Source organism: Salvelinus namaycush, chromosome 12 (genome assembly GCF_016432855.1).
Source record: "Salvelinus namaycush isolate Seneca chromosome 12, SaNama_1.0, whole genome shotgun sequence".
In the NCBI taxonomy this organism is placed as follows: domain Eukaryota; kingdom Metazoa; phylum Chordata; class Actinopteri; order Salmoniformes; family Salmonidae; genus Salvelinus; species Salvelinus namaycush.
In genome coordinates this window covers 52,943,030-52,958,074 of record NC_052318.1, presented here as the reverse complement: position 1 = coordinate 52,958,074, position 15,045 = coordinate 52,943,030, and the positions used below count along the sequence as shown (strand labels likewise).

Below are 15,045 nucleotides of genomic sequence, written 5' to 3'. Positions count from 1 at the left end.
TGGTTAAAATTGAAAACGGATATTCGCAGCATGATTGATTTTATAGAAACATTTCTAGTCATGTGTGAAAGAAATTGAGAAAAGTACTAATTCTGGATCTTTGTGATTCGAGGACCATATGCTAATAACCTACTTAGCAGAACCGTTGCATTCAAAATGGGTTTGGTCCTTAGAGAAGATGAGATCAGCACAGATGTGTTTATAGAGATAGGGTCTACTGAACTGTGAACCTGCCCAACGAGCTTATGTGCTCCAAAGTGAGAACATGTGTAGATTTAAAACGACTCAACGAAGCAGTGAAACGGGAGAGGTGCATCTTGCCCACCTTGGAGGATATAGCACCAAAGCTATCTGGAGCGAGAGTCTTCTCCACACTCGATGGGTCTAGCGGATACTGCTTGAACCCAGCTGCTGAAAACTGACGACTCATCACTCCTGTGGGGAGATTCTGCTTCAAGTGCCATCCTTTTGGAATAACCAGTGTGCCAGCTATCTTTCAGAGGGAGATGAGCAAGCTCCTGAGATGACAAGGGCACAGTCGTCATGATGGATGACATACTGGTCTGCAGTGCAAACAAGGAAGAACACGACAAGAATCTGAACAAAGTGATACAGACCATCAAAGAGTCAGGACTAAAGCTGAACAAAGACAAGTGCCACTTTGGGAAGTCGGAGATCCAGTACTTCAGTCATGTGATCGGAGTGGATGGGATAACGCCGGATGACAGCAAAGTGAAAGCCGTCTCCAAGATGCTCAGTCCAACAAACATCCCTGAGCTTCGCCAAATACTGGGACTGGTGAACTAGTTGGGCAAATTCTTGCCGGGCCTGTCATCAGTGCTACACCCCATCACTGAGCTGTTGAGACAGTGTGAATTTGGGGAGACCCACAGGAGCAGGCCCTCCACAAGGTCAAGGCTATGTTAGTGTCAACACATGTATTGGCATACTACGATGCCGGGAAACCAACTGTGGTCAGTTCAGATGCATTTTGTTCATGCATACTAACGGAGACTGAGAAGGTACGAGCAAATAAAAAAAAAGAGTACCTGGCAGGTGTATGGGCATGTGAACGATTTGCCCGCTATCTGCAGGGCATGGGCAGCTTTGTCTTACAGACAGACCATAAGCCAGTTGTTCCAGTGATCAACACGTATGACCTGGACAAAGCACCACTCAGGGTTAAGTGACTGCTCATGCGCCCCATGCGTTTCAATGTGAAAGCAGTGTTCCTGGGAAGCAGTTAGTGGTGGCTGACACACTGTCGAGAAACCCAATGAAAGAAAACACATCAGACGCAGAAGAAGAAGTCAAAGCATATGTGGAAGCTGTGGGGGAGAGCAGACCAGTGTCTGCACACAGGCTGGATGACATCAGATAGGTGGCACGCAATGATGCAGACCTCCAAATGGTCATGGGCTATATCCGAAAAGGCTAGTCTCAGAGAATGGAGCTACAGGGATACCACACAGCGAGAGCGCATCCATTGGAGCTGGACGGACTTGTGCTAGTCATCCCAGCTTCACAGAGCGAAGTTCTACACAAAGGTCACATGGGGGTGACAAAGTGCAGAGAAAGAGCCAAGATGTTGGTGTGGTGGCTGGGCATCAGTGATGTCATGTGGGTTCTGTACAGAGAAACTCAAAAGAGAGAACCACTTGTCACGATACCTTTACCTAAGTGTCCGTGGCAGAAGATCGCAGCAGACCTGGGTGAGCTAGAGGGCAAGAAATACCTCATGGTGGTGGACTACTATTCTCGGGACAGAAATATCTCACCTGCCCACTACCACTAGCTAACAGGTCATCACCCGCCTCAACTGTATGTTTGTAAGATGGGGGATACCTACCGAACTGGTTAGCCACAACGCTAGGCAAATTCTTAAACAACCAGAACCACACATGACTCTGATGTGCTACCGAGCCACGCTCATCAGCACAACAGGAGCAAGCCCAGCACAACTCATGACAGGACGTCAGATCCGGACGACAGTCCCTGTGCTGGATGGGAAACTCCAACCAAAACGCATCAGCCACAACAGTGTTAAACAAAAGGACCAGAAAGCCAAACAAGTTTACCAGTTTTCTATAACAGTAGGCATTCAGTGTGCACCCTACCGGAATTACATCTTGGACAGAGTGTAAGAGTCAAGCTGGACGGAGAGAAAGGATGGAAAATACCAGCTGTTGTCATCAGCAAATCTCCAGAGCCGAGACCCTATGTTGTGGAAACTGAACAGGCGACACCTTCAGGCCTTTCCAGGATAAACCAGATAACTCACAGCCGGGTCTCCATCATGACAGGAGCCTTCCTCGCTTTCCTTCCTCGAACAACTAGACAGAACAGTCTCTGTTTTGGCGACGGTTTTACTTTTGCTGACCTGATGCAGTCTGATGCAGTCTATCACAGTGCCATCCATTTTGTCACCAAAGCCCCATATACCACCCACCACTGCGACCTGTATGCTCTCGTCGGCTGGTCCTTGCTTCATATTCGTCGCCAGACCCACTGGCTGTAGGTCATCTATAAGTCTTTGCTAGGTAAAGCTCCGCCTTATCTCAGCTCACTGGTCCCCATAGCACGCGCTCCAGCAGGTATATCTCACTGGTCATCCCCAAAGCTAACACCCACTTTGGGCGCCTTTCCTTCCAATTCTCAGTTGCCAATGATTGGGATGAATTGCAAAAATCGCTGAAGTTGGAGACTTATATCTTCCTCACTAATTTAAGCATCAGCTATCTGAACAGCTTACCGATCACTGCAGCTGTACATAGCCCATCTGTAAATAGCTGACCCAACTACCTACCTCATCCCCATATTGTTTTTATTAACTTTTTTGCTCATTTGCACACCAGTATTTCTACTTGCACATCATCATCTGCACATCTATCACTTCAGTGTTAATTTGTTAAATTGTAATTACTTCGCTACTGTGGCATATTTATTGCCTTACCTCCTTACTCCATTTGCACACACTGTATATAGATTTTTCTGTTGTGTTATTGACTGTACTTTTGTTTATCCTATGTGTAACTCTATGTTGTTTCTTGTCGCACTGCTTTGCTTTATCTTGGCCAGGTCGCAGTTGTAAATGAGAACCTGTTCTCAACTGGCCTACCTGGTTAAATAAAACAACTGGCCTACCTGGTTTAAAAATAAAAGGCGAACGGATGATCTCTGCATGTGTGGTTCCCACCGTGAAGCATGGAGGAGGAGTGATGGTGTGGGGGTGCATTTCTAGTGACACTGTCAGTGATTTATTTAGAAATCAAGGCACACTTAACCAGCATGGCTACCACAGTATTCTGCAGTGAAACGCCATCCCATCTGGTTTGCGCTTAGTGGGTCTATCATTTGTTTTTCAACAGGACAATGACCCAACACACTTCGAGGCTGTGTAAGGGCTATTTGATTAAGAAGGAGAGGGATGGAGTGCTGCATCAAATGACCTGGCCTCCACAATCCCCCATTCTCAATATGCTTTTCCAACAGTCTTGAAGGAGTTCCCTTGTTGGGTTGAGGTTGGGGGATTTCTACAGAGTGTAAATTAAAAATACTTTTTTTGCTAAAGGTATTATAGTACTGATCAATTGACTATGACTTTTCGGATCACCAAGTAGTGCTATCTGCACAGTTAGCTCCAGGTACAGTGGCTTGCGAAAGTATTCACCCCCTTCTTCCTATTTTGTTGCCTTACAACCTGGAATTAAAATAGATTTTTGGGGGGTTTGTATCATTTGATTTCACACAACATGCCTACCACTTTGAAGATGCAAATATAGAGGTATGGACTTTGACTAGGCAATTCCAAGACATTTAAATGTTTCCCCTTAACTTCTTTGATATAGGGGGCAGGATTTTCACTTTTGGATGAATTGCGTGCCCATAGTTAACTGCCTCCTAGTCTGTCCCAGATGCTAATATATGCATATTATTATTACTATTGGATAGAAAACACTCTGAAGTTTCTAAAACTGTTTGAATGATGTCTGTGAGTATAACAGAACTCATATGGCAGGCAGAAACCTGAGAAAAAATCCAAACAGGAAGTGAGAATTCTGAGAGTGGTCGATGTTAAAGTCATCGCCTATTCAATTCCCTGTAATATATGGATCTGTTTGCACTTCCTAAGCCTTCCACTAGATGTCAACAGTCAGTAGAACGTGGAATGAAGCTTATGCTGTGTTGTGGGACTGGATGGGAGGTGTTTGAGTCAGTGGTCTGGCAGAGTGCCAGTTCTTGGTCACGCACTTTCCTCATGATATCGTCATGCGTTCCATTACTTATAGAGACTGAAAAGAATGCTCCGGTTGGAACGTTATTGGATATATATGATAACAACATCCTGAAGATTGATTCTCTACTAAGTTTGACCAGTTTATTCGACTTGTAATATAACTTTTTGAAGTTTTCGTCCGACGTTTGCCTGCACCTGCACGAGCGTTTGGACATGTGTACTACACATGCTAGCAAAATTAGCTAATTCGACATAATGGACATTATCGAACAAAACAACGATTTATTATGGAACTATGATTCCTGGCACTGCATTCTGATGAAGATAATCAAAGGTAAGGGAATATTTATGATGTAATTTCGTATTTCTGTTGACTCCAACATGGCGGAGAAATGTTGTTAAATCTGAGCGCCGTCTCAGATTATTGCATGGTGTGCTTTTTACGTAAAGTTTTTTTTAAATCTGACACAGCGGTTGCATTAAGAACAAGTGTATCTTTAATTATATGTAAAACATGTATCTTTCATCAAAGTTTATGATGAGTATTTCTGTTATTTGACGTGGCTCTCTGTAATTACTCCGGATATTTTGGAGGCATTTCTGAACATAGCGCCAATGTAAACCGAGATTTGTGGATATAAATATGCACATTATCGAACAAAACATAAATGTATTGTGTAACATGATGTCATACGAGTGTCATCTGATGAAGATGTTCAAAGGTTAGTGATTAATTTTATCTCTATTTCTGCTTTTTGTTACTACTATATTTTGCTGGGAAAATGGCTGTGTTTTTCTGTGGCTATGTACTGAGCTAACATAATCGTTTGGTGTGCTTTCCCCGTAAATCCTTTTTGAAATCAGACATGTTGGCTGGATTCACAACATGTGTAGCTTTAATTTGGTGTCTTTCATGTGTGATTTTATGAAAGATAGATTTTTATAGTAATATATTTTAATTTGGCGCACTACATTTTTTCTGGATTTTGGCCAAGTGGGACATATCCTAGAGAAGTTAAACCACTCTAGTGTTGCTTTAGCAGTATGCTTAGGGTCATTGTCCTGCTGGAAGGTGAACCTCCGTCCCAGTCTCAAATCTCTGGAAGACCAAAACAAAAATGTTCCTGTATTTAGCGCCATCCATCATTCCTTCAATTCTGACCAGTTTCCCAGTCCATGCCGATGAAAAACATGGGATTCCTGGGGTGATGAGAGGTGTTGGGTTTGCGCCAGACATAGCTTTTCCTTGATGGCCAAAAAACTCAATATTAGTCTCATCTGACCAGAGTACTTTTTTCCATATGTTTGGGGAGTCTCCCACATGCATTTTGGCACACACCAAACATGTTTGCTTATTTTTTTCTTTAAGCAATGGCTTTTTATGGCCACTCTTCCGTAAAGCACAGTTCTGTAGAGTGTACGGCTTAAAGTAGTCCTATGGACAGATACTCCAATCTCCGCTGTGGAGCTTTGCAGCTCCTTCTGGGTTATCTTTGGTCGCTTTCTTGCCTTTCTGACTAATTCCCTCCTTGCCTGGTCTGTGAGTTTTGGTGGGTGTCCTTCTCTTGGCAGGTTTGTTGTGTGTGCCATATTCTTTCCATTTTTTTATAATGGATTTAATTGTGCTCCGTGGGATGTTCAACATTTCGGATATTCTTTTACAACCCAACCATGATCTGTACTTCTCCACAGCTTTGTCCCTGACCTGTTTGGAGAGCTCATTGGTCTTCATGATGCCACTTGCTTGGTGTATTCCCTTGCTTAGTGGTGTTGCAGATTCTGGGGCTTTTCAGAACAGGTGTATATATACTGCGAGCATGTGACAGATCATGTGACACATAGATTGCACACAAGTGGACTTTATTTAACTAATTATGTGACCTCTGAAGGTAATTGGTTGCACCTGATCTTATTTAGGGCCTTCATAGCAAAGGGGGTGAATACATATGCACGCACCACTTTTCCTTAAAACATTTTTTATACTTTTTTGAAACAAATAATTTTTTTCATTTCACTTCACCAATTTGAACTATTTTGTGTATGTCCATTAGATGAAATCCAAATAAAAATCTATTTAAATTACACGTTGTAATGCAACAAAATAGGAAAAATGCCAAGTGGGATGAATACTTTTGCAAGGCACTGTAAGCATTCCGTAGTAAGAACCTCCTACCAACGGTCAAGATTAGCTGCATGTAGTGAACACAATATATGATCTATACATGGCATGTAGGTATCTCACGTACGGGTGGCACAAATTGGATGTGTGGGAGGGGAATGGGAAGGGTACTGTATTTACTGTAGTTAAAAGAAGTCGTGTTTTTGCGGACATTACTGTAGTATTGACTAGAGTGTTTCTTTGCAGGTAATACTGCAGTATTTACTATAATATTTGACAGTGTACTACAAAATTCTATAGTAAGTACTACACATGATTCAGGGATACTGGTGTAGTATAGTATTCTACACTGAACAAAAATATAAACCGCAGCATGTAAAGTGTTGGTCCCATGTTTCATGAGCTGAAATAAAAAGGTCCCAGAAATGTTCCGTAAGCACAAAAAGCTTATTTCTCTCTAATTTCGTACACAAATTTGTTTACATCCCTGTTAATTAGCATTTATGGTTTCCCAAGATAATTCATCCACCTGACAGGTGTGGCATATCATGAAGCTGATTAAACAGCATGGACATTACACAGGTGCACTTTGTGCTAGGGACAATAAAATGTGCAGTTTTGTCACCCAACACAATAAGCTGCCTCCAATGTTGTTTTAGAAAATGTGGAATTACGTCCAACTGGCCTCACAACCACAGACCACGTGTGGGAGAGCGGTTTGCTGATGTCAACATTGTGAACAGAGTGCCCTATGGTGGAGTTGGGGTTATGGTATGGGAGGGCATAAGCTACAGACAACGTACACAATTGAATTTTATCGATGGCGATTTGAATGCACAGAGTTACCGTGACAAGATCCTGAGGCCCATTGTCGTGCCATTCATCTGCCGCCATCACCTCATGATTCAGCATGATAATGCACGGCCCCATGTCGTAAGGATCTATACACAATTCCTGGAAGCTGAAAATGTCCCAGTTCTTCCCTGGCCTGCATACTCACCAGACATGTCACTTATTAAGCATGTTTGGGATGCTCAGGATTGACGTGTACAACAGCATGTCCCAGTTCCCGCCAATATCCAGCAACTTCGCACAGCCATTGAAGAAGAGTGGGACAACATTCCACAGGCCACAATCAACAGCCTGATCAACTCTTTGTGAAGGAGATGTGTCGTGCTGCATGAGGCAAATGGTGGTCACACCAGATACTGATTGGTTTTCTGTACCATGCCCTTACCTTTTTTTAAAGGTATCGGTGACCAACATATAGAAAAAAAAAGCTTGATTAAAATGTTCCATGTCCTTTTCCAGCCACGACTCGTAGAAACATAGGATATTATAGTTCTTCAGATCACGTTGATAGCAGAGTCACCAATGGAGCTCGTCCAGTTAATTCTCCAGTGATTGCACGAGGGTCGAGGCAGTTTATCCACTTGCAGACGTAGTCTCGTCAGGTATCCCGCACGTCGGCCTCTATAACGGCGCCTCTTCCTTTTTCAAGTGTCTGGGATTTGGGCCTGGTCCAGGATGAGCGGTATGTCATTCTCCTCCGACTCATTGAAGTAGACATCCTCATCCAAATGGAGGTTAATGATCACTGTTCTGATGTCCAGAAGCTCTTTTCGGCCATCGGAAACGATGGCGGAAATATTGTGTGCAAAAAAAAGTTAAGATCAGCTCAAAAAAACACAAAATAGCACAATTGGTTAGGAGCCCGTAAAATGGCTGCTCTTCCCTCCAGCACCATGACTCAGTTCAGTAGAAATCGTATTGCAGCTGTTTGCCTTGATTTTTTAAAGTTGACTCAACAACAATAAAAAATGACTGTGTAGGTGTGTGGTTAAACGTAGATACTAGGCGCGTGTGTGTGTGTTTACCTGGGAGTTAAGGAGGCGGATGGTGGTCTTGGAGCCGACGTCTTTCTCGTACCCCACGGTGGGCGCTGCGTTGAACCGCAGCACTGCATCATGGGAGTCTGTGGTTGGACAATGATAAATAAGTACAGTATTTATATATACACTGCTCAAAAAAATAAAGGGAACACTTAAACAACACAATTTAACTCCAAGTCAATCACACTTCTGTGAAATCAAACTGTCCACTTAGGAAGCAACACTGATTGACAATACATTTCACATGCTGTTGTGCAAATGGAATAGACAACAGGTGAAAATTATAGGCAATTAGCAAGACACCCCCAATAAAGGAGTGATTCTGCAGGTGGTGACCACAGACCACTTCTCAGTTCCTATGCTTCCTGGCTGATGTTTTGGTCACTTTTGAATGCTGGCGGTGCTTTCACTCTAGTGGTAGCATGAGACGGAGTCTACAACCCACACAAGTGGCTCAGGTAGTGCAGCTCATCCAGGATGGCACATCAATGCGAGCTGTGGCAAGAAGGTTTGCTGTGTCTGTCAGCGTAGTGTCCAGAGCATGGAGGCGCTACCAGGAGACAAGCCAGTACATCAGGAGACGTGGAGGAGGCCGTAGGAGGGAAACAACCCAGCAGCAGGACCGCTACCTCCGCCTTTGTGCAAGGAGGAGCACTGCCAGAGCCCTGAAAAATGACCTCCAGCAGGCCACAAATGTGCATGTGTCTGCTCAAACGGTCAGAAACAGACTCCATGAGGGTGGTATGAGGGCCCGACGTCCACAGGTGGGGGTTGTGCTTACAGCCCAACACCGTGCAGGACGTTTGGCATTTGCCAGAGAACACCAAGATTGGCAAATTCGCCACTGGCGCCCTGTGCTCTTCAGATGAAAGCAGGTTCACACTGAGCACGTGACAGACGTGACAGTCTGGAGATGCCGTGGAGAACGTTCTGCTGCCTGCAACATCCTCCAGCATGACCGGTTTGGCGGTGGGTCAGTCATGGTGTGGGGTGGCATTTCTTTGGGGGGCCGCACAGCCCTCCATGGGCTCGCCAGAGGTAGCCTGACTGCCATTAGGTACCGAGATGAGATCCTCAGACCCCTTGTGAGACCATATGCTGGTGCGGTTGGCCCTGGGTTCCTCCTAATGCAAGACAATGCTAGACCTCATGTGGCTGGAGTGTGTCAGCAGTTCCTGCAAGAGGAAGGCATTGATGCTATGGACTGGCCCGCCCGTTCCCCAGACCTGAATCCAATTGAGCACATCTGGGACATCATGTCTCGCTCCATCCACCAACGCCACGTTGCACCACAGACTGTCCAGGAGTTGGCGGATGCTTTAGTCCAGGTCTGGGAGGAGATCCCTCAGGAGACCATCCGCCACCTCATCAGGAGCATGCCCAGGCATTGTAGGGAGGTCATACAGGCACGTGGAGGCCACACACACTACTGAGCCTCATTTTGACTTGTTTTAAAGACATTACATCAAAGTTGGATCAGCCTGTAGTGTGGTTTTCCACTTTAATTTTGAGTGTGACTCCAAATCCAGACCTCCATGGGTTGATAAATTTGATTTCCATTGATCATTTTTGTGTGATTTTGTTGTCAGCACATTCAACTATGTAAAGAAAAAAGTATTTAATAAGAATATTTCATTCATTCAGATCTAGGATGTGTTATTTTAGTATTCCCTTTATTTTTTTGAGCAGTGTATATATATATCATTCATGTGGAGTCACTGAAGCTACAGATGCTGTACTAAAGTGGGCTTATAAGCTTTGCATGATGCATTTCTGAGAGGCCCATGTATTTCAGTTTTGCATCCGAATCTGTATTTATATTCAGGTGGAGTGTATGGTTGTATATTATGTTGTGTTTATAATGACCAATATACCACACCCCCTTGGGCCTTATTTCTTAATTAACCCCCTAGAGTCGATTGACGCCCCGGTGCGTCTAAGTTACATAACAAAAAAATCCCCATCAAAATGTGTCAGTTCAAGCTAGAGATATCAGGTTTTTTGCATTACATTTTAGTAGACACTCTTGTCCAGAGTGATTTACAGTAGTGGGTGCATACATTTTCATACTGTTCCGCCATGGGAATCAAAACAACAACCCTGGCATTGCAAGCGCCATACTCTACCAACTGAGCCAAACCGGACCCATTGGATGCGTCTCAGTCCACCGCATCCGCCAGTGTTGCACTTCCACATCTGTGGTGAAAGGTGACAGAGCTAGAGCGGTGTTTGTCAGAACATGAGACATCCCGAAAATCGGTCTTGTCACAAAGACGTCTGTAGTGTCCAAACGGTTTGACCTACAAAACTGTTATGGAAAGGGGAGTCTCTCACGAACACGATAGTGTTCTACGTTTTGCTCTATAACCCCCACAAAGTGTCACTGGACTCGTCTGAAGGTATGAAGGTAGTTTTGTGCATAACAAAAAAGGGGTTAAATATGTGTCAAATATATATACAGTGCCTTCAGAAAGTATTCGGAACCCTTGACTTTTCCCACATTTTGTTATGTAACAGCCCTATACTAAAATGTATTAAATCGTTTTTTCCCCCCTCATATATCTACAAACAATACCAAATAATGACAAAGCAAAAACAAGTTTCCTGATTTTTCTTATATCTCCTAGATTTAGGACAGCTACTTCAAAACCTTGTTTCTTATGATTTCTTATTTTACTGTCTGTTTTCCCATTCATGGATGTATTATTCAATGCGTTTATATTGGCTTCAATAGCAAAGGCCAAAATCTATATTTTATCAAATCATGTATTTATATTTTTTTATTGATACCTAAAGGGGTCCTAAAATGTCAAATCAAATAGCTAAATGATCCATAGTCCATAGTATGACCATCTTAAAACAATTCCATATGTCAGCTTAGCACCCCCGTCCCCGTCCCCCCCCCCGTCCCCCCCGTCGTCTTAGACTCTGAAGAATTAAATATATAATCATATGACACTTTTATCCAAAGTGACTTCTTCCTAGGTTCCTGCCTTTCTAAGGAGTTTTTCCTAGCCACCGTTTTTCTACATCTGCATTGCTTGCTGTTTGGGGTTTTAGGCTGGGTTTCTGTATAGCACTTTGTGACATCTGTTGATGTAAAAAGGGCTATATAAATGCATTTGATTGATTGATTTACAGACATGCGTGCATATATAATGATTATTAATTATTACATATATAATATTCCTCAATTATTACTGACTTGGGTTTTGTTGAAGATTGAATAGATCTACTTCTAGAGGTCAATAAAGTTGTTTCCGGATATTTAATACACATAAGTGAATTTGTCCCAATACTTTCGGTCCCCTAAAATTGGTTCAAAAACTGCTGTAATTTCTAAACGGTTCACCCGATATGGATGAAAATACCTTCAAATTAAAGCTGATAGTCTGCACTTTAACGTCATAGGCATCGTTTCAAATCCAAAGTGCTGGAGTAGAGTCACTGTCCCAATACTTTTGGAGCTCACTATAAAAAGCCTGTTGATGAAATGGATTGTTTGTTTGTAGTTATCTAGCTTGGTTGTAGTTTGCAGGCTACAGTAAGCTAGTACAGTAATGTTACAGTAGCTAGCTACACCTTTACTGAATGACAAGAATGTAGCCTGAACACTGTTCTGTCTAGTTAGTTGGGCTTGGAAAATGATAAATGAACATATGGAGAGATCACACATTCATGCAGCTGTGGTGGTGTCACTCTTTTCTCTATCTACCTGCTTTCAAGCCTTTATCCATACTAGAAGGTCTCCCATGAAAGTAATGTTGACTTCAATGGGACAACCAGCTAATTAAAGATGAAATGTTGTGCGCTCGCTCTCACTAGATAGAAGTGTGAGGTCCAGTGGCAGATTTTCAAAAGAAAATATACAAAAATAGTATCAGCAATCAGACGAGGCACACCTGGTCTCATTCATTTACAGATGTTACTTAGATTGAGAATGATTTCCATATCTGTTATCGCCCATAGGTGTAACTATGTGCTATTGTTTTTAAAACACACAGCAAACCAAAAGCTGCCACTGTTGCTGTGGGTGCCGTATAGACAATGGTGGTAAATCTTTCATTCAAATGTAATTTTCATTCATAAATGTGGCCAATTAATTTACTGTGTGGATATCTTTATAAATGATGCATACTTATTGTTAAAATTCCATTCCATTTGTCCTCAATTCCGGAACGTGAAGCCCCCTGACCCCAGCAGGAAGGACCAAGAAAAAGTGCTGGCTTAAGGCACTGCATGACTTCGTTTTGAGTAAAATTAAGATCACTCAAGTTAATATTTAAAGTGTGACTGACATGAATTGGCTTCGTCTACACTCGGGTGGCACAACAGATATGCAATACATTTGTCAACAATGGTTGTGCCAATTAATTATCTCACAATGGTCGAGAGTGCGTACACACTTGTAATGTAGCCTACATCCATTGTTGAACTCTACTGATTGACAATGGGGACGTGCTCGGTCCTCGTTTTCCTGTCGTCCACAATCATCTCCTTTGTCTTGATCACATTGGGGCGGCAGGTAGCCTAGTGGTTAGAGCGTTGGACTATTAAACCGAAAGGTGGCAAGATCGAATCCCTGAGCTGACAAGGTAAAAGGCTGTCATTGAAAATAAGATTTGTTGGTGACTGACTAGCCTAGTTAAATAAAAAAAAACAATATGATTCAGGGAGAGGTTGTTGTCATTTCATCAGGTCACTGACCTCCTCACTATTGGCTGTCTTGTCGGTGATCACTGTTGTGTCATCGGCAAACTTAATCATGGTGTTGCTGTCTGGCCATGAGTGAACAAGGAGTACAAGAGGGGACTGAGCATGCACCCCTGAGGATCAGCGTAGCTGATGTGTTGTTACCTACCCTTATTGAGTATTGTGTCAAGAAGCAGTGTGCGGTTGTGTTTTGAAAGACGCACGACTCTCGACCTTCGCCTCTCCCAAGTCCGTACAGCGATGGGACAAGATGACTGTAACTTCCAACTGGATATCATGAAGAAGGGCTTTTTTTTTTTTAAATAGAAAAACAATTCTATAAAAGAAAGTTTGTAATGACACAATTTCCGGTGTACAACATCTAAATAAAAGGATGTATTGGTGTTTTTCAAGACTTTGTTCATGTGTTATGTGTGCCCACATACTGCAGAACAAGCCTGAGGTGATAGACTAGATATGACATAGTAAATGTAAATCTGGGACACTCAAATTAGTTTGGCTAATTATGGCAAAAACTAAAGTAGGGTGGTTGGTTGGGGTGGGTGCAACCCAAAGCATGCGAGTTGGAATCTTATCAAATCAAATGTATTTATAAAGCCCTTCTTACATCAGCTGATATATCAAAGTGCTGTACAGAAACCCAGCCTAAAACCCCAAACAGCAAGCAATGCAGGTGTAGAAGCACGGTGGCTAGGAAAAACTCCCTAGAAAGGCCAAAACCTAGGAAGAAACCTAGAGAGGAACCAGGCTATGAGGGGTGGCCAGTCCTCTTCTGGCTGTGCCGGGTGGAGATTATAACACGGACAACTTCAGCCTTTTAGATAATTAGCAACTTTTTTACTACTTACTACTTTTTGGTTAGCAACTACTTAGGGTTAGGGGACGGGTTAGCTAACATGCTAACATTAACCCTGTTAGCTAACCCTAACCTTAGCCGAACCCTTCCCCTAACCTAACTCCTAAACTTAACCCAAACCTTAACCAAGTGAAATCACAAAAAAACGTCTGAGCACTTCTATAGTATGACATTAACCTTTACTGCTCCAGCGTTCCGCCAGCGGAACTCCTCCCACATTCCACTGAAATGGCAGAGCGCGAAATTCAAAATATATTTTTTTGAAATATTTAACTTTCACACATTAACAAGTCCAATACAGCAAATGAAAGGTACACATCTTGTGAATCCAGCCAACATGTCCGATTTTTAAAATGTTTTACAGCGAAAACAGCACGTATATTTATGTTAGCTCACCACCAAATACAAAAAAGGACAGACATTTTTCACAGCACAGGTAGCATGCACAAAGCCAACCTAACTAACCAAGAACCAACCAAACTAACCAAGAAATAACTTCATCAGATGACAGTCTTATAACATGTTACACAATAAATCTATGTTTTGTTCGAAAAATGTGCATATTTGAGGTATAAATCAGTTTTACATTGCAGCTACCATCACAGCTACCGTCAAAAATAGCACCGAAGCAGCCAGAGTAATTATAGAGACCAACGTGGAATACCTAAATACTCATCGTAAAACATTTCTGAAAAATGCATCGTGTACAGCAAATGAAAGACAAGCATCTTGTGAATCCAGCCAATATTTCAGATTTTTTAAGTGTTTTACAGCGAAAACACAATATAGCATTATATTAGCTTACTACAATAGCCTACCACACTACCGCATTCATTCATCAAGGCACGTTAGCGATAGCAATAGGCACGTTTGCGTTAGCGAATAAACCAGCAAAAGATATTAATTTTCACTAACCTTCATAAACCTTCCTCAAATGACAGTCCTATAACATCAGGTTATACATACACTTATGTTTTGTTCGAAAATGTGCATATTTAGAGCTGAAATCAGTGGTTATCCATTATGCTAACGTAGCTTCTTTTTCCCAGAATGTGTGGATATTTCTATTAGACTCTCACCTATTCTGACCAAATAGCTATTCATAAACATTACAAAAAAATACATGTTGTATAGGAAATGATAGATACACTAGTTCTTAATGCAATCGCAGTGTTAGAATTCTAAAAATATCTTCATTACGACATAAGGCTTATGTTATAGCGAGAGA

General features: G+C 42.4%; 1 protein-coding gene across 1 annotated transcript in view; it reads right to left on the bottom strand.

Moving 5' to 3' along the window:
* st6gal1 (ST6 beta-galactosamide alpha-2,6-sialyltranferase 1) overlaps positions 1–15,045 on the bottom strand; it is a 100,643-nt gene that overhangs the window by 52,308 nt on the left and 33,290 nt on the right. The window contains exon 4 of the mRNA XM_039006195.1: positions 8,234–8,331. Coding sequence (XP_038862123.1) covers positions 8,234–8,331 — 98 coding nt within the window. The remainder of the gene's footprint in view (positions 1–8,233; positions 8,332–15,045) is intronic.